Here is a 27,231-nt window from a genome sequence, read left to right as displayed (position 1 = left end):
TTCTGACGAAGCGGCAGCAACCTCTCCCTAAGCTCAGATCAGCAGCAGTAAGATGGCGGTCGGCGGGAACGCCCCTTTATAGCCCCTGTGACGCCGCAGACAGCAAGCCAATCACTGCAATGCCCTTCTCTAAGATGGTGGGGACCAGGATCTATGTCATCACGCTGCCCACACTCTGCGTTCACCTTCATTGGCTGAGAAATGGCGCTTTTCGCGTCATTGAAACGCGACTTTGGCGCGAAAGTCGCGTACCGCATGGCCGACAAGCACAGGGGTCGGATCGGGTTTCATGAGACGCCGACTTAGCCAAAAGTCGGCGACTTTTGAAAATGATCGACCCGTTTCGCTCAACCCTAGTCAGGAGAGATCAGAAGAGCACTGAATACATCGACAGCAGGCAACAACTGAAGGTCCAGGTGAGCTAAATAGGGAACCAACTAGCAGATGACGAGACAGCTGATCCCAGCCAAAGACCCGCAGAATGACAAAAAGAGCCACCAGAGGGAGCCCAAAGACAGCACTCAGACAGTACCACTTGTGACCACAAGAGGGAGCCAACAGGAACCCCACCATAACATCCTTAAGGGCTTCAGACAGACCCTTTCTGAAAATTGCTGCCAGGGCACACTCATTTCATTGAGTAAGCACAGACCACTTTCTGAACTTCTGACAATATACCTCCGCTTCATCCTGTCCCTGACACAAAGCCAGCAAAATTTTCTCTGCCTGATCCACAGAATTTGGTTCATCATAAAGCAATCCCAGCGCCAGAAAAAACGCATCTACATTACGCAATGCAGGATCTCCTGGCACCAGGGAGAATGCCCAGTCTTGAGGGTCGCCACGTAACAAAGAAATAACGATTTTTACTTGCTGAATGGGGTCACCAGAAGAGCAGGGTTTCAGAGAAAGAAACAGTTTACAATTATTTTTGAAATTCAGAAACCTAGATCTATCCCCAGAAAACAAATCAGGAATTGGAATTCTAGGCTCTAACATAGAATTCTGAACTATATAATTTTGAATGCTTTGTACCCTTGCAGTGAGTTGATCCACACTAGAGGACAGACCTTGAATGTCCATATCTGCACCTGAGTCCTGAACCACCGAGAGGTTAAGGGGAAAAGAAAGACAAAACACACTGCAGAGAAAAAAAAATGGTCTCAGAACTTCTCTTATCCCTCTATTGAGATGCATTAACACTTCGGGCCAGCTGTACTGTTATGGACCTGGTGGTTAGGTGCACCTGGAATGACCTGATAGATAAACTCAGAATTGGGACAAGCTCCGGGGAAGTGGGAACTCTGCTGACCGCAAACCCTACTCCTATCACACACACTAGAACTAGCCGTGGAGCGTCCCTAACTCTGCCTAGACGCCTCTTCACAGCCTAAGAGCTAACTACCCGTAAAGATAGGAAATAAAGCCTCACCTTGCCTCAGAGAAATTCCCCAAAGGAAAAGGCAGCCCCCCACAAGTATCGACTGTGAGTTAAGAGGAAATTACAAACACAGGAATGAAATAGGTTTTAGCAAAGGAGGCCAGTCTAACTAAACAGATTGAGGATAGGATAGGGATCTTTGCGGTCAACACAAAAAACTACAAAATACCACGCAGAGTGTGCAAAAAGACCCCCGCACCGACTCACGGTGCGGTGGTGCCACTCTGCACCCCCAGAGCTTCCAGCTAGCAAGGCAATATCATGACAGCAAGCTTGACTAGAAAATAGCAAGTACAAAATGAACAGCAAATGAATTAGCAGGACTTAGCTTCTGCTGGAGTAGACAGGTCATCTGCAAGATCCAAGAGAGAACTGAACCAGTACTAAGACATCGACAGCTGGCATGAAGTAACGATCTGAGTGGAGTTAAATAGAGAAGCCAGCCTAGAATAAACGAGGACAGCTGAGAAGGAACATCAAGCACTAGTAGCTCCACTCACAGCCACCAGAGGGAGTCCACAGACAGAACTCGCTGAAGTACCATTCACGACCACAGGAGGGAGTTCAAGAATGGAATTCACAACAGCTTACTTGCCGTCCCAGGTCCCCGGTGCTCTTTTTGTCTGCATGCACGCTGCAGCTCCCGGTGGTGCGCCTAGTGCGCACATACGCTCCCCTACCCCTAAAGGGGCAGTGCCAGTGAGCACATTTTGCTAAGTACCTTCAGCCTGTTGCTGAGAGGCATTTAGCATAATGTTTACACCAGCAAGATGGCTCCCAGCCAATAGCAAAGAGGCTTCTTGTGTAAAAGACTCCCTCTCCTTTAGTTGAGTCATTAGGTATTTAGTGTTCTACCAGTGCAGTTGTGAGGCTCCAGGACTTGGTGCGGCCAGTATTCTGAATCCGAAGCTCATTGGTCCTGGTGTGGCCAGTCATGTTCCCAAAGTCCCCTGGTCCTGATGTGCCCATTGCCTGAATGTTGTCCTCTGGTCTCGGAGCGGCTAGACCTTAATTTGAAGTCCCCTGGTCCTGATGCGGCCAGTCCTGTTCCCTATGTTCCCTGGCTCCAGCGCGGCCAGTGCCTGAACATTGTCCTCCAGTCCATGTGTCCCTGATTCAGTATCCTAGACTGGTGTGTCTGAACATAGCATTAGCCCTAATCAGTGACAGCGAACCTTTTGTCAGCAGCTGCAGTATCAGGATCTGCCCAGGAGTGGTACCTGGCGGCTACCCATAGCCCAGTCTATCTCCACCATCATGAGCTCCAGTGAACACATAATAGCCACTTAGTTATGCCCCTTCCTGGGCAGGTCTGGTCTTGTGACACAGTAGGTCCACAAATCCACATGTGCCACTATTGGGCGTAACAACATCTACTATTCTATCAATAGTTGGCTTGTACATGTAGTACCTGATGGAACTTTGGTGGCTAAGAATCATACATCCAATCCCTGCACTACCCTACAACATCTGACAATACTGATAAACCCTCCACTGCTTTAGCAGCTAAAGCGGTTGTCTGAGAATTATTTTTTTCCTAATGGCTTTCACATGTCAAAAACAATAATCACCACTTCTCACTCTACCGGGTCCAGCGCTGTCTCTCCACTATTCCTTCAGTCTTTGTTTACTGACTGCATCAGTGACATCACATTGAAAGCACAAATCAAAGCTGCAGCCAATCACTGAGCTCAGTGACTCTTACCATCTACATTATCGGAACCACTGAGCCCAGTGATTGGTTGCAGCATTTACAGGCATTGACGATGTGATGTCACCCCTGCGGCCGATCAACAAAGATTGGAGCTGCGGCAGACGGGAAGCACTTGACGTGAGGTGGAAGAACAAAAGCTCAGTTTGTTATTTTATGAGTCTCTGAGCTTATGGAGTAATAAAAGTTAAAATAAAGAAAATCCCTTTAAAGAGACTTTTAGTAATTGATGACTTGTTCGGAAAGAAAATAGAATTGATTGTTGCAGTTCAGAAGTTGTAGGGGAATAGTTGGAATAGTTAAAACATATCCATGTCACATTATTAATATGACCTCATTCCCTGGAGATTTCAGATCCTTTATAGGCGGGATGCTTTAGTGACTCCACGCATAGAGACATGCCGAACACGCAGGTATCGCCCATAATGCTGAATTGTTGTAGATCTTTATGTTGCATTCAGGTCGTTTATTTTATCATTTATATGACTTTATTCATTGATTGAATGAAACATTATACAATATTTTTCCTTCTGCTCTTTTTCCTCTGACTTAGGACTTTGTGCTTTTATTATTTTTGTCTTGTTGCCTATTTTTCTGCCCTTAATTTATCCTCATACCTTTCCCTGGTCTTCACGTTATGCTTTTTTCGCAGCTATCCCGAATTTCTAAACAACAGAAAACAGTTTCCCTTCACTGCAATGAATCCCCCACCCTGCTGTGATACACATTTCACAGACTTTCTATGGCAGTGATCAGATGTTCTTCTCTTTTTTTGACTTTTCTTTCCTTTTGCGTTCTCTCGCTGACATCTTCCACCAGCTTAAATAAGTTAACGACTGGTGCAGGGGCTTATTCACACATAGAGTTTTTTTGCATTTCTTCTCCATGTGATTTTAATGCAGGAAAAAACTCAATGTTTTTAAAATCTCCTTCACTTGGAGCGTTTTTATTTTCCTTTGCACTTTTTGACCTCTGGAGCATTTTTAAAAAAAATCACAGAATATAAATTAATTTCAGAGTTTTAACAGTTTTTTCCCCATTGAGATTATTTAGCACCAAAAAAGCATAAAAAGTGCATTAAAAATGTACGTAATTTCCACAGGGGATTCTGACCAAAGCCTACACTTATCAAAATAAAACAGAGCAAATCTCCTCCTATGTAGAGTCTGACCCTCCAGACATATTCCCCCCAATCTGTGACTTAGGCAGGGTTAACACGAGTCTTTAAGAAATCATGAATTTTTCATGATTTTTCATCCATATGCAAACTAAGTGGCTGTTTTTTTTAACTCCATGTGCCGCCCATGTGTCCATCTTTTACTACCGTATGGCATCAGTCTTTTGGGTAAACAATTTAATAAATAATAAAGGTCACATACAGTTTAATATCTTAATAATTGTAATAGATCCATGAAAAACGCAGAACAAATAGACAGTGAATCATATGTTTTTTACCCACCAATTGATTTATAATGGGCGAGTCTGATACAGAATACAGATCAAAGTTGTTCTTTCAAGGTAGTGGAGCAACGCTTATGGTATACATGAATGGATGGATGGATGGATGGATGAATGAATGGATGGAAACAGTAGATAGTTAAATGCATTGAATACTATTGGAGTGCCGCCTGCTTCTGTTGGATTTTTGTGTAGATGATTACTGGGTCACTGCCAAGAGATTTTGTACCCACAGGAGTATATGAACTAGTGCTGCTTTTATTTATTTTTATTAGCTACACAGATATAGATATAAATTATAGATAGATAGATAGATAGATAGATAGATAGATAGATAGATAGTAGTAACGAGTGAATCTGCAAAAGTTCAAATTTAGCAGTTCACGTTATTTGAGAAAAAAGAAACAAACTACAACACATGCAGATGCCAATCATATTTGATGCCATTCCTTATTATGTTCTTTGTTCTGTCCAGTTCCCAAAACATAATAAAGGTAGGGTTAAAAAAAAAATTCAGCCATTCATGTAGCCAGCCATCTGGTGCTACGCCAGCTCCCTCCAGGACCGTGTGTGATATTCTCTTTGGCTCTTTCTGCACCTTCACTGGGGCAAGGTACTGTAGAGATTTAGCTCTTTGGTGATTGGCACTGTTCACACATGCATGTTCTACATTGTTATGTGATAGAGTTGTGTTCTGTCCAGCAACAGGTAGCGAGTAGGTATGGATAAAGTTATGAGTTGGGACTAGCCTAGAGTGGGAGGGACTATGTAGCAAGATCAGAGAGGACTTCCTGGTAGTGGGTTAGGCTACTTTCACACTAGCGTCGTTTGGAATACGTCGCAATGCATCGTTTAGGAGAAAAAACGCATCCTGCAAAGTTGTCTGCAGGATGCATTTTTTCCCCAAACACTTACATTAGCGACGCATTGCAACGTATGGCCACACGTCGCAAGCGTTGTGCGATGGTTGCGTCTTGTTTTGGCAGACTGTCGGCACAAAAAAATGTTACATGTAACTTTTTTTGTGCGTCGTGTCCGCCATTTTCAAACGCGCATGCGCGGCTGAAACTCCACTCCCTGCTCCCTGGACATTACAATGGGGCAGCAGAAGCGTCATAAGACTGCTTCCGCTGCCCCACGTCGGGCATTACTTCCACAACACGCGTTGGCACGTCGGGCCGACGCTAGTGCAGCGCCCCAGAGTCCTGGTCGTTGCAGTGCTGTGGCTTCGCCGCTAAGGGGAGCCATGGTACGTTCGATGGCACCGAAGGAGTTCCTCCAATCAGGTATCACAGACACCAATATGTTTCACAGCTGGGCCTCCGGGGGGAGCTAAGGGTGCTATTCATTAGGCCACTCCCCACCATAGTGGGTAAACTGGGGGTCAGGCAGGAAGTTAGACAGAACGCTGACAGGATTGAACGGAGCAACACCCTGTGGCAGGGGGTGTTGTGAAGGGAGAGACTGTAGGGTCTCTGCCAGGGGTGGGATCCTGGCAGAGGCTTGGCATTGAAAGAACGTAACGGGTCCGCGCAGGCACCTGGAAGCGGCGGGACTCAAGAAAGGACTAGAAGCGAGATAGATTGTGCTGAGTGAGAAACGAGATCAAGCAGAAGGAGAATACCAGCAGGGGTTTTGTTGAAAGAGGCAGCACCCTGCTGAGGCGCAATACCGGTGGCCGGAACGCCGAGGGAGTGGATTAGAATACAGCTTCAAGCCATACTCCAAACAGCGGCAGGACAGTCGGTCTCAGGCGGGCTGTCTACCACATATCACCTATGAAGTCTTGGGGGGCAATTGCGGGAGAGGGGCGACTCTAGGGTCCCGGAAGAACTCCAGGCCTACCTGACAAACGGGTGCCATTCCAACCTGAATACAGGGAAGGGGTGGATTACAGAGGAACATCAAATCGAGTTGTGAGGGAACTTAAGAAACAGACACAACCGTTGTGGGGTTACTTTCCGTGAGCACAGCAGGGAAGGACTACAACACATAGCGCTAGAAGGAAGGCACAGATTTCCACCTGAGAGGAGAACTCTGGAGGTGCCATTGGACTGGCCGGACTTGCGTAGCCTGGTGAACCGTGTTCTGGACTGAGGACTCAGAGATCTCCAGTAAAGAGGTAAAGAGACTGCAACCTGGTGTCCTCGTTATTTACCGCGACTTACACCCCACAACCGCACCGCTACATCGCTACCATTACTACCACCTATTACACCGGACGTCCCCCACTGACGGACAGGGCCACGGACCGGGTCTAGCCACCGTGACAACCCCGAGACTGAGAACTAGAGGCCCGGCTCCGGGTACCCCTCGGCCCTGCGGCGGTGTGGGGGCGCGCCGCAGACTTGGCGTCACGAACAGGATCTACTTAAGCCTGAAGAATCAGGTCATGTGTGCCTTGGAACTGTGATTTACTGTGCTTGGACTGTACTTTATTGCAAAGACTGTGGATTGTCACTTGCCGCCAAAAGTTCGCGCCAAAACCGCCGCCATTACGGCGCTAAGGAGAGTGCAGGAGAAGAAGAAGGGCGTGGAAGTGGGCGTGAACAAGCTGAAGAGCGCGAAAGACAATGGCCGCCCAGTCTAAGTATTTCTGCCCCTTGAGGACGTGTCCGTCAGCAGCCGAGGTCCGCCTCCTGATCCTCAATGGTGGGCAGAGACAGAGAAAGCGAAACCGCCCACGAAGAAGAGAGCGGGAAAAGGACCAGGAAGAAGGAGCGAGCGACATGGAGGACGCCATGGCGAGCCGCCCGGAGCCGGAGCGTGGGGTCGGAGCAGAGGACTCCCCCAGCCACCCGGAGGGGCACCGCAACCAGGCCTCCACCGCTGATGCTGAATTCCTGCAGGCCGGAGTGGACGAGCTCAGCGACCGACCCCGGCGGACGCAGCTGAGCACCGAGGCCGGGTGGAAGAAGGCCATCATCAGGAGCCTCACCGGACATCTGTCGGCAGCCTCATCTGGTCCGGAGCAGGGAAGAAGTCCCAGCGCTCCGAAGCTGGAAAGCAAGGCCCTGCCGGAAAGCGAGGTGCTGCAAGCAGAGATGACAGCGTCGCAGAACAAGGCCCCGCAGCCAGCGTTCCAGATCCCAGCGGAGACGGAGCAGACCGGCACCGGAGGAACCGCATCTGAAGCAGGTATGAAGGACGACCCTGCCCTGACGACCGACACCACTCCAGTGACTGCTGGTGCCACAACTGCTGACTCCGTTCCAGTGACTGATCTTGCAGCAGCCGCTACTTCTGCTGCAGCAGATGCCCATACTCAAGCTGCGCAGACCTCCATCGCTGCGCATGATTTAATCGTACATGAACGACGGATTAACGGCGTTTGTCCAGCACTGGGTGTAACCTTGGACCTCACTCTTCACAGGCCAAGAAGGGTTAAGTGCCAGGTGCAGCCCTGGAAGCCGTCCAACTAAACCTCGGAAACCTGAAACTGTAAATAGTTAACTGTTTATTTCCTTGCTGTTTTGCTGCTAAAACCCGTCCTGGTTTTAGCCAAAGACACTTTGCGAAGATATTTGCCCTATTGGTTTGAGCCAAAGACACTTTGTGAAGATACCTTTCCTACCGGTTCTAGTTAAAGACACTTTGCGAAGATACCATACCGGAACCTTTGCGTGGGCTGGTAGGCTGAGAAGACGAGCTACCTCAGAAAGACTTGGTCCCCTCTTAAAGGGGATGTGTGAAATTGAACTTGAGAAAGATACTGTTGCAGAACAGTAATGTGATAATGAAGCTTGAAAAAGAAATGTAACTGTTTTACATGCTAAGTTATATGTGTTGAATTTGTTGAAATGTGAAATCTAAATAATGTTTTGCAGAAAGAAAAGATGCAGAGAGCCCGTAGGGGTAGAGATAGAGATCTGCATAGCTGAAAGTAAGGAAGTAATGATGAAGGTGAGGATAGAAGGTCAACCCTGCGTCCCCATAGAAAGTTACTTTGTTACTAAGGACAGAAGGCGAACCCGTAGGGGTTAGAGAGTGAGTCCTTAAAGGAGCCGAGTAGAGCGGGCTCAGAGTTCTTTAAACGAAAGGAATGTTATGTCTATACTATGTATAGTAGCGAAAGGCAGTAGGCCCTGGCTGAACGGGGCGGTCCTGTAAAAGAAAGGAGATGCAGTAGGTCTGGTGCCATAGGGACAGGCGGTCCTGCGGGTTCAAAGTAGGAGAATGTGAAGTTACCTTACCCTGTAATGTGATTATAGGAAGGCCTTTGGTAAACTAAGAGTGTATGTTTCTTAAAGGCAATGTTAATTTATTGTTCCAGAATTTGCACTAAGTAGAATACCCGGTTGGGTAACAGGAGTTATGTATGGCCTGTAATTTATAAAGTTGACTATGTTTGTAACGTTAAAAGTGTCCTCACCTCCCATAAAGGGAAGCCTGTTCAAGTATACTTATTGTTTTGCACTCAACAAAATTGTATGTCTGTTTACTAATCTGTATTGTTGTTTTTCTTCCCAGTCCCGGAGTACTGTGTTTAACCAGGGGGGAGTGCAGCGCCCCAGAGTCCTGGTCGTTGCAGTGCTGTGGCTTCGCCGCTAAGGGGAGCCATGGTACGTTCGATGGCACCGAAGGAGTTCCTCCAATCAGGTATCACAGACACCAATATGTTTCACAGCTGGGCCTCCGGGGGGAGCTAAGGGTGCTATTCATTAGGCCACTCCCCACCATAGTGGGTAAACTGGGGGTCAGGCAGGAAGTTAGACAGAACGCTGACGGGATTGAATGGAGCAACACCCTGTGGCAGGGGGTGTTGTGAAGGGAGAGACTGTAGGGTCTCTGCCAGGGGTGGGATCCTGGCAGAGGCTTGGCATTGAAAGAACGTAACGGGTCCGCGCAGGCTCCTGGAAGCGGCGGGACTCAAGAAAGGACTAGAAGCGAGATAGATTGTGCTGAGTGAGAAACGAGATCAAGCAGAAGGAGAATACCAGCAGGGGTTTTGTTGAAAGAGGCAGCACCCTGCTGAGGCGCAATACCGGTGGCCGGAACGCCGAGGGAGTGGATTAGAATACAGCTTCAAGCCATACTCCAAACAGCGGCAGGACAGTCGGTCTCAGGCGGGCTGTCTACCACATATCACCTATGAAGTCTTGGGGGGCAATTGCGGGAGAGGGGCGACTCTAGGGTCCCGGAAGAACTCCAGGCCTACCTGACAAACGGGTGCCATTCCAACCTGAATACAGGGAAGGGGTGGATTACAGAGGAACATCAAATCGAGTTGTGAGGGAACTTAAGAAACAGACACAACCGTTGTGGGGTTACTTTCCGTGAGCACAGCAGGGAAGGACTACAACACATAGCGCTAGAAGGAAGGCACAGATTTCCACCTGAGAGGAGAACTCTGGAGGTGCCATTGGACCGGCCGGACTTGCGTAGCCTGGTGAACCGTGTTCTGGACTGAGGACTCAGAGATCTCCAGTAAAGAGGTAAAGAGACTGCAACCTGGTGTCCTCGTTATTTACCGCGACTTACACCCCACAACCGCACCGCTACATCGCTACCATTACTACCACCTATTACACCGGACGTCCCCCACTGACGGACAGGGCCACGGACCGGGTCTAGCCACCGTGACAACCCCGAGACTGAGAACTAGAGGCCCGGCTCCGGGTACCCCTCGGCCCTGCGGCGGTGTGGGGGCGCGCCGCACTAGTGTGAAAGGAGCCTTAGACAGGGCTTAGCTTGTAGCTAGATTAAGCTTTTAGTCTGAGTACTCAGCAGATACATATGAGTTGAGTGTCCCCAAAATAAGTGGAGACCGAGGCAATGGATAGCGAGATCTGGAGTAGAGAAAGGAAAAGTGAGAGAAGGATATAGTGGTGCACTGGAGATGGGTCTAAGGGAAACGAGGACTCAGAACTGTGAGTTGTGGACAGTACTCGCACTTACTGGACTGTAGCACTGTGCTAGGTTGTGGTGAAGGAAGAGGAACTTGGGGGCAGAAACAAGTAGGCTCCATGTTGTAAAGGAAACGTTTGTGAAGTTATGCACCTGGTATCTATTGTACACAATCTCCACCAAGTTGATGCTCAGTAAAAGACTGTTTATATTTGGCTGTTATTCCCCCTCATTGAACTTTACACCATCAAGATCTGGCCAGCTGCAGTCACCGTCATCATGAGGCCTGCAAGTGTGTAGCGCCCCTATATACAAAGCCCATATTCCTAGCCAGAACGCCCATCTTCATGTAGCGTGCCACGGCATAGAGCATTATGAGAAACAGCAATTCAGCTTCTCAATATTCAAAGACTAAAGGTACCTTCACATTAAGCGACGCTGCAGCGATAGCGACAACGATGCCGATCGCTGCAGCGTCGCTGTTTGATCGCTGGAGAGCTGTCACACAGACCGCTCTCCAGCGACCAACGATGCCGAGGTCCCCGGGTAACCAGGGTAAACATCGGGTTGCTAAGCGCAGGGCCGCGCTTAGTAACCCGATGTTTACCCTGGTTACCAGCGTAAAATGTAAAAAAAACAAACAGTACATACTCACATTCACGTCCCTCGCCATCCGCTTCCTGCAATGACTGAGCGCCAGCCCTAACAGCAGAGCGGTGACGTCACCGCTGTGCTGTGCTTTCACTTTCACTTTACGGCGCTCAGTCAGTGTGGGAAGCAGACGCCGGGGGATGCGAAGGTGAGTATGTAGTGTTTGTTTTTTTTACATTTTACACTGGTAACCAGGGTAAACATCGGGTTACTAAGCGTGGCCCTGCGCTTAGTAACCCGATGTTTACCCTGGTTACCAGTGTAAAACATCGCTGGTATCGTTGCTTTTGGTGTCAAACCTGACGATAAACGCCGGTCTGACGACCAAATAAAGTTCTGAACTTTCTTCAACGACCAGCGATATCACAGCAGGATCCTGATCGCTGCTGCGTGTCAAACTAAACGATATCGCTAGCCAGGACGCTGCAACGTCACGGATCGCTAGCGATATCGTTTAGTGTGAAGGTACCTTAAGTGAGAGTCTAATCATTCCTAAAAATCTTGGGCCCATATATTGGTCCTATTAACCCTCTTAGCATCTCCTATCCAGGCTTCTTCCAGCTGCTTTTCTACATACCATCCCCCTGTGCCCAAAGCCAGGGACTGGGCATATTCACTCAACCAATCGTGAACCCCATCCTGCCAAGGCTTGACCAAGCCAATATGATATACCTGGTGGGGCTTCTTTTTGTTTGGTTGGTAAAATTTATAGTGGCCTTCACCAACCCTTTCCTACACTTCATAGGGCTTTTGCCACTTGGGGAGCAATTTGTTCCCCACTGTAGACACCAACACCTGCACCCGATTACCAGGTTTATATTGTTTTACCCGAGTCAATTAACTATATCCCCTGGATCTTGCCTTGATGAGGCACTCTTTTGCTGTGCCCATCACCTTGGTCCATGGACATAACTGATAATTATGCCTTGCCAAATACAGTACCTGAACACCAGTTCCCAGCTCATGGGAAACAATATTTAGCACCCTTCCTTTTCCCAAAATATTTTTTTTACCAAAGTCCCTGAGTTGGACAGTTCCAAAGTTTCCCTGGGACTCCTCCAGCTCAGGGATGTTGGCTTCAGGGAATGCTTCCTCCTCCTTGTTGCCAATCAGTATTGACAATGGAAGCCCGTTGGCCATGGCATGTGACAAGGTTTCTTCAGTTGTGACCTGGTTATCAGTCGAGCTACCAGGCTGTTTGGCTTTCCCTCACAAATCCCAAAACAGAGGAAAATCACTACTGAGTCATATGCGGCGTAATATTTTTTTTGTCTTATATCTCTGAGTGTGCACCTTTTTCTGTATTGCTTTTTTCGTCCTTTGATCATTAGTGGTCCTTTGCAGTGGTAGCACCGTAATTGTTACATTTGGCTGCACATCTATACTTTTTATCACTTGACATGTTTTTGACCAGATAGGAATCATAATTTCCCAAACACATCTATCGGTCTGTGTACATCAGATGTCATTAGTGCACAGTCTGTGTGTTGACCATGATTAAAATGGCTATAAATAATAGAAGGTTTGCAAATGATCATTTTTTTCTTTCATACTTTAAAATCACTGATGAACTGTGATGGTAAAACCTGACACACTAACCAAAAACTGAAGAAAATCTGATCAAAGTGTGAACAGGTAACTATGAAGTAACAATGCAGATAATGGATAGATTGATAGATCTCTTGAGCCAAATGGTGGATTTGGAAGAAAAAAAAACAGAATACATAAGGGCACGGCGGGATTAAAATAACAGTTAAAATTGGACACATTTAATCTGGTGACAGGTCCTCTTTAACCCCCTGGCAACATCTGCCGTATATGTTCAGTGTTCGTTGGGAGAGGGTGTATGGCGCCTTATTCCTGGCAGATGATGGATGCATTATGTAGCCATCATGTACCTTAAACAGGCATGGGTGGAGCCAGTTTCACCCTCTGCATTTGACACATTAAATGCCACTGTAAATCTTTGACAGCAGCACTTACAATGCGTGGTTTTTGGGTTGCACCATTCTAAGTGCCCACTGCTCCCTCATGGCGCTATCCCCTGATACCGATGAGTTGCCATGGTAGCCGGGGTCTTCAACAGACCATTCTCAGCACCCATTAGCCACCTGCAATGTGATCATGGAGTGCGAATGGGTTGCCATGGCAGCTAGTGGTCTGCTGAAGACTCCTGTTCCTGTCATGATGGTGCTTCTACGGGGACCAGCAATACAGTCATATTTACTTATACAAATAAAGTAAAACATTTAAAAAAATATATTACAATTCAACTCACCATTTTTTTCACTATTGAAAGCAAAGTATTGAGGTATTAAAAAAATAAATAAACATTGGGTGATGCCGCATCCATAAAAGTCTGTTCTATCAAAATTCTAAACCAATTGATCCAATCAGTAAACACAGTAAAGAAAAAAAATCTAAATGCCAGAATTTCATTTTTTTTCATCATTGCAGCACCACAAGTAAAATGAAATAATAGGCAATCAAAATGTCATATCTACCGCAAAGTGTAATCAATAAAAACATTACGGTAGGTCAGGGCGCAAAAAAAACAAGTTTTAACACCTCTATCGATTAAAAGATGAAAATGTTGTGGGGCTCAGAACATGGCGACACAAACTACATTTTTTATTTTACAAATTTCCAAATTTCACTTTCAGAACAAATAAAACAAAATATATATATATATATATATGTATATATATATATACATATATATATATATACAGTATATATATACACTCACCGGCCACTTTATTAGGTACACCATGCTAGTAACGGGTTGGACCCCCTTTTGCCTTCCGAACTGCCTCAATTCTTCGTGGCATAGATTCAACAAGGTGCTGGAAGCATTCCTCAGAGATTTTGGTCCATATTGACATGATGGCATCACACAGTTGCCGCAGATTTGTCGGCTGCACATCCCAAAGATGCTCCATACAAGGCAGGATGGATCCATGCTTTCATGTTGTTTACGCCAAATTCTGACCCTACCATCCGAATGTCGCAGCAGAAATCGAGACTCATCAGACCAAGCAACGTTTTTCCAATCTTCTACTGTCCAATTTCGATGAGCTTGTACAAATTGTAGCCTCAGTTTCCTGTTCTTAGCTGAAAGGAGTGGTACCCGGTGTGGTCTTCTGCTGCTGTAGCCCATCTGCCTCAAAGTTCGTCGCACTGTGCGTTCAGAGATGCTCTTAGGCCTACCTTGGTTGTAACGGGTGGCGATTTGAGTCACTGTTGCCTTTCTATCAGCTCGAACCAGTCTGCCCATTCTCCTCTGACCTCTGGCATCAACAAGGCATTTCCGCCCACAGAACTGCCGCTCACTGGATTTTTTTTCTTTTTCGGACCATTCTCTGTAAACCCTAGAGATGGTTGTGCGTGAAAATCCCAGTAGATCAGCAGTTTCTGAAATACTCAGACCAGCCCTTCTGGCACCAACAACCATGCCACGTTCAAAGGCACTCAAATCACCTTTCTTCCCCATACTGATGCTCGGTTTGAACTGCAGGAGATTGTCTTGACCATGTCTACATGCCTAAATGCACTGAGTTGCCGCCATGTGATTGGCTGATTAGAAATTAAGTGTTAACAAGAAGTTGGACAGGTGTACCTAATAAAGTGGCCGGTGAGTGTATATATATATATATATATATATATATATATATATATATACACACACATAATTGATATTGTTGCATTTGTATATTGTACGGACCTGGAGAATCATGTTACCAGGTTATTTTTACCAGTGAAAAAATTTTTTTTTCTTGTTTCCCAGTACAAAGGATTATTGCTAATGCAGTAGACCCAAGATTGTCAACTCACAAAAGTCATAAATAGACAGCCACCCCATAGGGAAGGCAGAGATTCTGTATAACCATCTCTGCCTTCCTGACAACAGTATTGGAAGCTCTTTCAGCACTTTATCCTCCGGTCCAGTGATCGGGTGATTGTAGGTTGTCAGGAGAGAGCTGGAGCCCTGTAATCGGGACTAAAATTCCAGCCTCAGTTACAGGGGAAATCAGTAATAATGTACGTATCTTAGTAATCTTATGTGATCGAAAAAGTAGATATGTGACACGTATTTTCTTTTTTTTCTTTATATTTTCCCCAATATCATGACGTCACGACATGCCCTATTGACCTCAAATGCGCCAATCTGGGCAGAACCCTCCCGGGTGCGAAAAGACCCAGTTGTCCTACATGCATATAGCCTCCTCAGAGGCCCCATAGACCCGGAAATCTGGCACAGTGCAAGAGGACCAAAAATTCCAACACAGAGGAGGAGGAAAGGACTAGACGGGTGACAGCGAGTTTTGGAGGGGCCGGAGAAGTCAGCGGTAAGGTGAGTATAACGATTTTTTTTTTTTTAAATATTATGGTTATTATACCCCGACGTCTGGAGAAACTCCAAAGCATAATAAGGGACATGAAAATTACAAAGAATAAATCCTCCACTAATGAAATTTCCTGGAAAAAAAAAGCAAACATGTAAATTTTAATTTTGCCTGATCCGCTCATATCTATCAGTGACCAGTGTGAAAACGTTCAGGGTCTCCTCTAATGAACAGATGGATGCAAAAGGGAAATCAAAGTTGTGTGTTTTAAAGGGATCCACTTTTTTATTAAATACATTTAAAAATATGAAATTTTGGTTTTTATTTTGTGCAGTGGTTGACATACTTCATTTTCCAATCTGCACTTTCCAGGTTTTTCTCAGAAAATATCTATCTATATATATAATTGTCTAAGGGGTACTTCCGTCTTTCTGTCCGCAACTTCCGTAACGGAAATCCCGCGTCTCTGATTGGTCTCGCCAGCTGCCTGTCATGGCTGCTGCGACCAATCAGCGACGGCCACAGTCCGATTAGTCCCTCCCTACTCCCCTGCAGTCAGTGCCCGGCGCCCGCATACTCCCCTCCAGTCACCACAAACACAGGGTTAATGCCAGCGGTAACGGACCGCATTATGCCGCGGGTAACGCACTCTGTTATCGCTGCTATTAACCCTGTGTGTCCCCAACTTTTTACTATTGATGCTGCCTATGAAGCATCAATAGTAAAAGATGTAATGTTAAAAATAATAAAAAAAACCCCTGCTATTCTCACACTCTGTAGTCCGCCCAGGCACATGTGGCTGCCGCCATCTTCCATTCCCAGAGATGCATTGCGAAATTACCCAGAAGACTTAGCGGTCTAGCTGGATCCCGGCAGGTGAGTATATAACTATTTTTTATTTTAATTATTTTTTTAAACAGAAATATGGTTCCCACACTGCTGTATACTACGTGGGCTTTGTTATATACCGCGTGGCTGCTATATACTACGTGGCCAGTGTTAGATACTATGTGGGCTGTGTTTTGGACTGCGTGGGCTGTGCTATATATTACGTGGCCAGTGTTATATACTACGTCGCCTGTGTTATATACTGCGTGGCTGCTATATACTGCGTGGGCTGTGTTATATAGTATGTGGGCTGTGTTATATACTGTTTGGGCTGTGTTATATACTGGGTGGCCTGTATTAATGCATCGGGTATTCTACAATATGTATGTATGTATATAGCAGCCACATAGTATATACTGTAGCACAGGCCACGTACTATTTGTCTGCTATATACTACATGGCTCCTATATACTACGTGGCCTGTGCTATATACTATGTGGCTGCTATATACATACATACATATTCTAGAATACCCGATGCATTAGAATCAGGCCACCATCTAGTATATATATAATTGTCTAAGGGGTACTTCCTTGTGTTTGCCTGTAACTTCCGTAATGGAAATCCTGGGTCGCTGATTGGTTGCGGCCGGCTGCGACCAATCAGCGATATTGGGGCGGGAATTAAACAGCTTCAATTTTTGCTATTGCTGCTGCCTATGCAGCATCAATAGTAAAAACATATAATGTTAAAAATAATAATAAAAAACATTATATTCTCAACTTCCGGTGTCCACGGCACCCTTTCCCGCTCCTCGTGACACTCCGATCCCAAGAATGCATTGCGGCAATGACTCGAGATCACATAGCGGTCTCACGAGATGATGACGTAGCGGTCTCGCGAGACCGCTACATGATCACGGGTTATTGCCGCAAAGTGTTACTGGGAACAGAGTGTCGCGAGGAGCATCGCTAAAGGCCTGGGCTGGATCCGGGGGCTGCCGGAAGGTGAGTATATAACAATTTTTTGTTTTAATTGTTTTTTTAACAGGGATATGGTGCCCACACTGCTATATACTACGTGGGCTGTATTATATACTACGTGGCCTGTGTTATATACTGCGTGGGATGTGTTATATACTGCGTGGGCTGTGTTATATACTGTGTGGCTGTGCAATATACTACGGGGGCTGTGCAATATACTACGTGGGCTGTGTTATAAACTGCATGGGCTGTGTTATATACTGTGTGGCTGTGCAATATACTACGTGGGCTGTGTTATATACTGCATGGGCTGTGTTATATACTGCATGGGCTGTGTTATATACTATGAGGGCTGTGTTATATACTACATCGCTGTGCTATATACTGCGTGGGGTGTGTTATATACTACGTGGCTGTGCAATATAATACGTGGGCTGTGTTATATACTACATGGGCTGTGTTGTATACTGCATGGGCTGTGTTATATACTGTGTTGGCTGTGTTATGTATATACTACGTAGGCTATGCTATATACACTGTGTGCAGAATTATTAGGCAAGTTGTATTTTGATCACATGATACTTTTTATATATGCTGTCCTACTCCAAGCTGTTCAGGCTTGAGTGCCAATTACCAATTAAGTAAATCAGGTGATGTGCATCTCTTTAACTCCTTTCTGCCAGCTGACCGAATAGTACGTCAGCTGGCAGACCCCCTGCTTTGAGGTGGGCTCCGGCGGTGAGCCCACCTCAAAGCCGCGACATGTTAGCTGTTTTGTACAGCTGACATGTGCGCGCAATGAGTGCGAGTGGAATCGCGATCCACCCGGGCCCATTAACTAGTTAAATGCCGCCGTCAGGCGCTGACAGCGGCATTTAACTAGCGCTCCCGGAAGCACAGCCGGAAGTGCTCGCACCGCTGACCCCGTCACATGATCGGGGGTCAGCGGTGCATTGCCATAACAACCAGAAGTCTCCTTGAGACCTCTATGGTTGTTGATGGCAGATTGTGGATCGCCCCCAGGCACAGGGCAGTGGGGTACTCGGTACCGGGTCCCTCGGTCTCGGTTCTGGGGATGTCATGGTGGCCCGGCCCGGTCCGTGGCTCTGCTAAGGGGCGCCCAATTAAAGGTGTAGTTTGTCGTTTGTACGGTGTTCGTGATGCCACCTGTGGTATTCGGTCAGGATGACGGACGCTGCTTAGGGGTCCGCTGGGGTGATGTTATGGCAGCTAGATGGTATACCTTCCCACAGGTGAAGTATGTCCCCAGAGCTTCCCATTTAGGTAGATGATGATGGTGTAAGTCGCAGTAAATAATGAGGACACAAGGTTGCAGTCTCTTTACCTTTTACTGTAGACTTCAGCGTCCACAATCCAGAGCACTGCTAACAGGGCTGGCTGAATCCAGCCGGTCGGAAGGCACATCCAGAGTTCCCTTTGCAGGTGGAAATCTCTCCGTCCCCCAGATGGTATGGATAGGACGACCCGTATGACGGGGTAGGCCTAGAGCTATTTTTTAGGGACCCTAGAGATGCCCCTCTCCCACAATTTGCCTCTGTTGTCTTCATTAGGTATTAAGGTTGGGCAGCCAACTTGGAATTAACTGCCCTGCCGTAGTTCAAAGTAATGCGTAGAGCCAATTACTCCCTCGGTGTTCCGACCACCGGCTACGCGCCTCAGAAGGAGGCCGCCAATCTCGGGGCAGACCCTCCTCCCGGTGTTATCTCCTTGTGCTGTGATCTCGTTGCTCACTCTCCACAATATACTTCGCTTCATGTCCTTTCTTTGGATGCTGCCGCAATGTAGTGCAGGCGCAGCTCCGTAACGTTCTATCTCTCAATCTGTCTCTGTCAGGATCCCACCCCTGATAGGGACCTCAGTCTGCAGCTCAGATGTTCCTCCTTCTCCCCCTGTCTGCCTGACAGGTCTTCCCTGGGTCAAGCCCAGTAGCATTCTGCCTAACTTCCCTTCCAACCCACCAGTTTTACCCATGTGTGAGGAGTGGCCTAGTACATAGAACCTTTGCTCCCCCTGGTGGACTGGAGTGTGAAGTGTAGTGTGTGACTGTGATACCTGGTCAGGTGAACTCCTTTAGTGCCATCAGACGTAACATCACTCCCTCTGGTGGAAGAGCGACATTACTGCAACGACCAGGACTCTGGGGCGCTGCAATTGCTTTGAGCGCCACCCTGTGGTCGGCGTTCAAAGCAACCCAGTATTTCTGCTACATAGAGGTGATCTGTACTTCACCTCTATGTAGCAGAGGCGATCAAGTTGTGCATACTTCTAGCCTCCTATGGAGACTATTGAAGCATGCCAAAATTAAAAAAAAAAGTGTTTAAAAATATATAAAAAAAATATATATAAAAGTTCAAATCACCCCCTTTCACCCCAATCAAAATAAAACAATTAAAAAAAATCAAACATACACATATTTGGTATCGCCGTGTTCAGAATCGCCCGATCTATCAATAAAAACAGAGGATTAACCTGACCGCTAAATGGCGTAGCGAGAAAAAAAATCAAAACGCCAAAATTACGTTTTTTTGGTCACCGATACATTGCATTAAAATGCAATAACGGGCGATCAAAAGAACATATCTACACCAAAATGGTATTCTTAAAAACACCAGCTTGGCACGCAAAAAATAAGCCCTCACCTGACCCCAGATCATGAAAATTGGAGACGCTACGAGTATCGTAAAATGGCACAATTTTGATTTTTTTTTTATTGTAGCAAACTTTGGAATTTTTTTTCACCACTTAGATAAAAAATAACCTAGACATTTTAGGTGTCTGTGAACTTGTAATGACCTGGAGAATCATAATGGCAGGTTAATTTTAGCATTTGGTGAACCTAGCAAAAAAGCCAAACAAAAAACAAGTGTGAGATTGCACTTTTTTTGCAATTTCATCACACTTGGAATTTTTTTCCTGCTTTCTGTTACACGGCATGGTAAAACCAATGGTATCGTTCAAAAGTGCATCTCGTCCCGCAAAAAATAAGCCCTCAAATGGCCATATTGACGGAAAAATAAAAAAGTTATGGTTCTGGGAAGGAGGGGAGCGAAAAACGAAAACGAAAAAACGGAAAAAGCTCCGGGGGTGAAGGGGTTAATGAGGAGGGGTGTTGTCTAATGACATCAAAACCCCATATAAGGTGTGCTTAATTATTAGGCAACTTCCTTTCCTTTGGAAAAATGGGTCAGAAGAGAGATTTGATGGGCTCTGAAAAGTCCAAAATTGTGAGATGTCTTGCAGAGGGATGCAGCAGTCTTGAAATTGCCAAACTTTTGAAGCGTGATCACCGAACAATCAAGCGTTTTATGGCAAATAGCCAACAGGGTCGCAAGAAGCGTGTTGAGCAAAAAAGGCGCAAAATAACTGCCCATGAATTGAGGAAAATCAAGAGTGAAGCTGCCAAGATGCCATTTGCCACCAGTTTTGCCACATTTCAGAGCTGCAACGTTACTGGGGTAACAAAAAGCACATGGTGTGCGATACTCAGGGACATGGCTAAGGTAAGAAAGGCTGAAAAACGACCACCTGTGAACAAGAAACATACGATAAAACAACAAGACTTTGCCAAGAAATATCTTAAGACTGACTTTTCAAAGGTTTTATGGACTGATGAAATGAGAGTGACTCTTGATGGGACAGATGGATGGGCCAGAGGCTGGATCAGTAAAGGGCAGAGAGCTCCACTCCGACTCAGACGCCAGCAAGGTGGTGGTGGGGTACCGGTATGGGCTGGTATCATCAAAGATGAACTTGTGGGACCTTTTCGGGTTGAGGATGGAGTGAAGCTCAACTCCCAGACCTACTGCTAGTTTCTGGAAGACAACTTCTTCAAGCAGTGGTACAGGAAGAAGTCGTTATCGTTCAAGAAAAACATGATTTTCATGCAGGACAATGCTCCATCACATGCCTCCAACTACTACACAGCGTGGCTGGTTAGTAAAGGTCTCAAAGAAGAAAAAATAATGACATGGCCCCCTTTTTCACCTGATCTGAACCCCATAGAGAACCTGTGGTCCCTCATAAAATATGAGATCTACAGGGAGGGAAAACAGTCCACCTCTCGGAACAGTGTCTGGGAGGCTGTGGTGGCTGCTGCACGCAATGTTGGTCATAAACAGATCAAGCAGCTGACAGAATCTATGGATGGAAGGCTGCCGAGTGTCATCACAAAGAAAGGTGGCTATATTGGTCACTAATTTTGGGGGGTTTTGTTTTTGCATGTCAGAAATGTTTATTTCTAAATTTTGTGCAGTTATATTGGTTTACCTGGTGAAAATAAACAAGTGAGATGGGAATATATTTGGTTTTTATTAAGTGGCCTAATAACTCTGCACAGTAATAGTTACCTGCACAAACAGATATCCTCCTAAGATAGCCAAATCTAAAAAAAACCCACTCCAACTTCCAAAAATATTAAGCTTTGATATTTTTGAGTCTTTTGGGTTGATTGAGAACATAGTTGTCGATCAATAATAAAAATAATCCTCTAAAATACAACTTTCCTAATAATTCTGCACACAGTGTACATATTCTAGAATACCCGATGCGCTAGAATCGGGCCACCATCTAGTCTCTTAAATTTATCTATTTTTAGTTTGAATCACAGATCCATAGACTTCTATTGGCTCTTGTCATCCATGATGCTGTAAAAAAATGGACATGCTTCTATATGTTTTGCACAGACACGTGGTACATGTAAAAACACGGACATGTGCGTAGCACCATAGACTATAATGGGTACAAGTTGGAACGTGAAAAAAAACGGATACCAAATGTACTGGAAATACCGAAGTGTGAAGGAGGCCTGTGCCTTTCCTTACAATATTTCCTAGCCATGAACACGAGAATACATTTGATTTGATGTCCTTCCGGCTTTGCTCATTTTCTAACTTTATTAACATTTCTCTGTTCTCTGACCACCACTAACTTGTCAAAAATTCCCATCCTTCATGAGATACGATTACCAAATACTCATACAGAAATCTCCAGCACATGTCTTTAACACTAAGCAACTTATAAACTCTCTGCAGTCATCGATTCCAGTCTTTCCCCTCTCTTGCCCAATTATTGCTGCCAAAGTGCCTTTGTCCAGGCAGACATCAAGATCTCTCCAAAAATTACAAATATCCACTTTTGGCAAATCTCATCTTTGTCTGAGATATGTGCCAAGGTGCACCAGATGTACCAAAAGACGGTGGTGAAAATCACAGATATCAGCAGATTTCCTATATTTTAAATTCACACTCAAAACCTATTCAAACTCTTTCGAGTATGTGCACATGTAGTTTTTTGAGGAATCTTTTGGAGTGGGTCTGATGCAAAAGACACCTGGAAAACTATTGAAAGACTCTTCTTACTTTTTACTCATTTCTACTATAAACCGCTTTGCTTTTCATGTTACATTTTTTGAGCATTTTTCCTCCACTTTACGATTTGAACAATCCATGGTGGGATGAAAGAAAGTGCTCCTGATGGAAAATTCCCCAAATGAGATAATGCCAGTCAAAAGGTTGCAAAAAAAAATTTTCAGGAAAAAAACTCTCCAAAAACGCTTGAAAGACTTTTCTAAAACACCTATGAAACAAAAACTGAAAAAATATCTCAAGGAGAGTTTTCACTAAAAAACACATCTTTTTGGACCACCTCCAGACAATCAGAATAAAGTACAACATCACCAATTGTAGTTACGACCTGAAGACTAATCTTCTCAGCCTGCTTCCTCACGTTCTCTAATCTACTCTAACTTCATTCCATTTTCCCCATTTTTCTATATTATTCCTCGAAAACGTGACTCCATCTTTTAACAGTATCCCCTACGTTCTATGAATTCCATATCAATGCATACACATCCACTGACTAGATGACTGGCTCATGAAACTTTATGTGAACCACACTTTTTGTATAATATATGGGAGGACCATATTTCAAAATTAGTACTTTTAGTATTACTTTTTAGATTTTCTTTGTAGATTGTAAGCTTTTGTGATCAGATCGCTTTTTGTTTAAATCCTTAAGTAGTTTATTACTGTGTAATGTCTGTTTTTGTTTTATTATCTACTCTCTGAATTGTGAAGTGCTGCTTAATAAAGAAAGATTTTGGCTATGCTTTTATTAATAAATTTGTACATTTTTTCCCAGGCAGTCAACATGAAGAACTGTACAAACAGTACAGTCAAGGAATTCAACATTTTGGCTTTTTCCACCTCTGCGCCTGCACAAATCGTAATGTTTATTGGAGCGTTACTTATTTATTTGATGACAGTCATTGGGAATGTGATCATTATTACACTTGTATGTTCAGTTACCCAGCTACACACTCCTATGTATTTCTTCCTATGTAATCTCTCCACTGCAGATATCACCTATGTGTCCATTACCCTCCCAAAGCTTATGTCCATCATTGTAACCAAGGATCACATGATCTCATTTCAAGGCTGCATAACTCAGCTGTATTTCTTTTTACTGTGCGGTCAGGCAGAAATTTTCACCCTGACGTGCATGGCTTATGATCGCTACTTGGCAATCTGTAAACCCTTACAGTATTCAATGGCCATGAGAAAAAAGGTGAGACTTACAATGGCGGCTTCATCATGGCTCATTGGTGTCTTTAATTCTATGTTGCATTCATTGATCACATCTTCTTTATCTTTCTGCAATTCCAATGAAATTGATCATTTTTTCTGTGATCTGAAGACACTAAGTAAGCTTTCTACCAGTGACTCCACAAAACGAGACATTTTGACCATTGTTGAAAGTGTCTTCATTGGATGTCTACCATATTCCCTCATTGTTTTATCCTATGTCTACATTATTTCTACCATACTAAAGATCAAATCATCCCAAGGTCGTCATAAAGCTTTCACCAGCTGTACTTCCCATCTTACGACGGTCGTGTTATTCTATGGACCAATTATCTTCTTGTACATGAAACCAGAGACGGACCATTCCAAAGATGATGATAAACTTCTCTCTGTTATATATGTGGCTGTGGTGCCAATGTTGAACCCATTGGTTTACAGTCTAAGGAATAAAGATATATTAGATGCAACTGTAAAAGTAAAACTGTACTTAAAGAAAATTTCACTAAATGGGAAGATACTTCTTAGTTAAAACTGATGATCGAATAAATTTGAGTGGAATTGAATTATGTTCAAATTTTACAAAAGTCTATTTTTGTCAACGTGTGGACTTTATTGTACTTTGCTTCTGCATGGATTCAGTAAAGCAGCCACCAATTTTCAGAACTGCAAAAATCCATCAAAAAGTGCAAAACTAAGAAAAAAATCATTATACTCACCTTACCGTTCATCTCTCCGGCCCTTCCACTCCTTACTATCACCTGTCCAGTCCTTGCCACATATTATGATCACTATCACTAGCACTGAAACCCCCAGAACTTACACGATAGGCCAGTATGAACTCCGGAACAGTTCTGCGCATGAGCTCATATTGCACATCATGACTAGTGTTGAGCATTCCGATACCGCAAGTATCGGGTATCGGCCGATACTTGCGGTATCGGAATTCCGATACCGGGATTCCGATACTTGCCGCGTATCGGATACCGGAATCGGAAGTTCAAAGATTCAAAATGCAGAAATTCAGCCAATGAGAATGATTCCAAGTGTGGGCACATCCTGTTTAGCATGGAGGGCATGAAACTACTGGCAAGGCTGTGATTGGCTGCTGAAATGATGTCATGCTGCAGTTTAAAAGTCGCTGGCGCCATTTTGCGATCACTCTGCTGTGAATTCAGTTAGTGACAGGACGCTGTTTGCTGACTGAGGGACAGTTTAGAGATAGCGATTTGCTTCTTTGTGCTTTCCAAAGGCTAATTTAGCAACCGCTGTGTTCACCTACTATTCACCTTGCTTTTGCCTTGTAGCGCTGTTTTCACAGCGATCTGCAAGGTCTGTGTGTGTGTGTGTGTGTGAGTGCAGCCCACTCTCTAGTCTGAGTGCAGCCACATAGGCCATCCATAGCTGGTTGTATTCAGTTCAGGGAGGGTGGTTCATTGCCTCATACTGTTCTTTTTTTTTTTTTTTTTTTTCAAGTAGTGTAGTCTGCTGCTAATTTATTCAAAAAAATCCTATTAGTGTCTTTCCACCCGTCTCCAGCTAATTTGTGGAAAAACACTACATAGGATAAAGTAGAGGAGGGTTTTTGGGCCTTGCAGCGCCGTTTACGGCTGTCTGCACGGTCTCCGTGTGACTGCAGCTCGCCCTGTAGTCTGTGAGCAGCCATAGCCTGGTTGTCTCCAGCTCAGGGTTGTTCACTGCGTCATACCGCCAAATCAATTTTAATTTTTTTTCAAGTAGTGTAGTCTGCTGCTAATTTATTTAAAAAAATCCTATTAGTGTCTTTCCACCCGTCTCCAGCTAATTTGTGGAAAAACACTACATAGGATAAAGTAGAGGAGGGTTTTTGGGCCTTGCAGCGCCGTTTACGGCTGTCTGCACGGTCTCCGTGTGATTGCAGCTCGCCCTGTAGTCTGTGAGCAGCCATAGCCTGGTTGTCTCCAGCTCAGGGTTGTTCACTGCGTCATACCGCCAAATCAATTTTAATTTTTTTTCAAGTAGTGTAGTCTGCTGCTAATTAATTAAAAAAAATCCTATTAGTGTCTTTCCACCCGTCTCCAGCTAATTTGTGGAAAAACACTACATAGGATAAAGTAGAGGAGGGTTTTTGGGCCTTGCAGCGCCGTTTACGGCTGTCTGCACGGTCTCCGTGTGATTGCAGCTCGCCCTGTAGTCTGTGAGCAGCCATAGCCTGGTTGTCTCCAGCTCAGGGTTGTTCACTGCGTCATACCGCCAAATCAATTTTAATTTTTTTTCAAGTAGTGTAGTCTGCTGCTAATTTATTTTAAAAAATCCTATTAGTGTCTTTCCACCCGTCTCCAGCTAATTTGTGGAAAAACACTACATAGGATAAAGTAGAGGAGGGTTTTTGGGCCTTGCAGCGCCGTTTACGGCTGTCTGCACGGTCTCCGTGTGATTACAGCTCGCCCTGTAGTCTGTGAGCAGCCATAGCCTGGTTGTCTCCAGCTCAGGGTTGTTCACTGCGTCATACCGCCAAATCAATTTTCTTTTTTTTTCAAGTAGTGTAGGTTGCTGCTAATTTATTTAAAAAAATCCTATTAGTGTCTTTCCACCCGTCTCCAGCTAACTTGTGGAAAAACACTACATAGGATAAAGTAGAGGAGGGTTTTTGGGCCTTGCAGCGCCGTTTACGTCTGTCTGCACGGTCTCCGTGTGACTGCAGCTCTATCTGTTGTCAGTTCAGCCCCCAAAAAAGAAATAAATAATAAAGTTCACCAAACACACCAGTTACACCACTTTACATTTGTGTAGGCCACATTAGCTCATATTAAAGTCTAGTCCACACTTTAGAAAATTAGTGTTTCTTATACCTGTTAGGAGGAGTTGCTCAGGAATAAGCACACAAATCCGTTAGTACTTTTCTGCTTATCTTTATCAGTCAACCAAGATGAAGAAGGCAGTGAGTAAGGCACGTGGGCGTGGGCGTGGGCGCGGAGCAGGGAGGGGACGTGGGGATTCTGTGCCTGCTGCGGGCACCGGTGACTCATCAGCACCCACTTTCACCAGGCAACAGTCGTTCATGCGCAGCTTTGTGTCAGAGCGCCGTACACCGCTGCTGCGTCAAGAACAAATTGAAGCTGTTGTCGGATGGATGGCAGCTAATGTATCAACTTCCATTAGTGCCACATCCTCTCAGACACAGAGCACTGGAGAGCAGCCATCTGTCTCTTCACCACCTGCCAAATTGCCCAGGCAGACAGAGAGCCCAGGACAGGAGCCGTCTCTACTTCTGTTCTCTGAATCTCTTGGCTTGGAAACAGGGGGCCAGCCAAGCAGCATTGGAGAAATGGAAGAAGAGGCAGGGTGCAGTGATGCCCAACAGCTTTTTCTGTCTTCCTCTGAAGAG

The 27,231-nt window shown here is 45.2% G+C and overlaps 1 protein-coding gene across 1 annotated transcript; it reads left to right on the top strand.

Moving 5' to 3' along the window:
- Window positions 1-23,433: 23,433 nt before the first annotated feature.
- On the top strand, window positions 23,434-24,396 carry LOC143774844 (olfactory receptor 5AR1-like). The gene has a single exon (XM_077262614.1). It carries the CDS (start codon window positions 23,434-23,436, stop codon window positions 24,394-24,396), a length of 963 nt encoding a protein of 320 aa, XP_077118729.1.
- Window positions 24,397-27,231: the final 2,835 nt, after the last annotated feature.

Source organism: Ranitomeya variabilis, chromosome 5 (assembly GCF_051348905.1).
Source record: "Ranitomeya variabilis isolate aRanVar5 chromosome 5, aRanVar5.hap1, whole genome shotgun sequence".
In the NCBI taxonomy this organism is placed as follows: Eukaryota; Metazoa; Chordata; class Amphibia; order Anura; family Dendrobatidae; genus Ranitomeya; species Ranitomeya variabilis.
The sequence above is the reverse complement of the archived record's forward strand: the minus strand, read 5'-3'. Positions and strand labels throughout refer to the sequence as shown.

What these genes read in the sequence shown, in the direction of transcription:
- LOC143774844 (XM_077262614.1), top strand. Translation starts at nt 23,434, where the DNA reads ATGAAGAACTGTACAAACAGTACAGTCAAGGAATTCAACATTTTGGCT.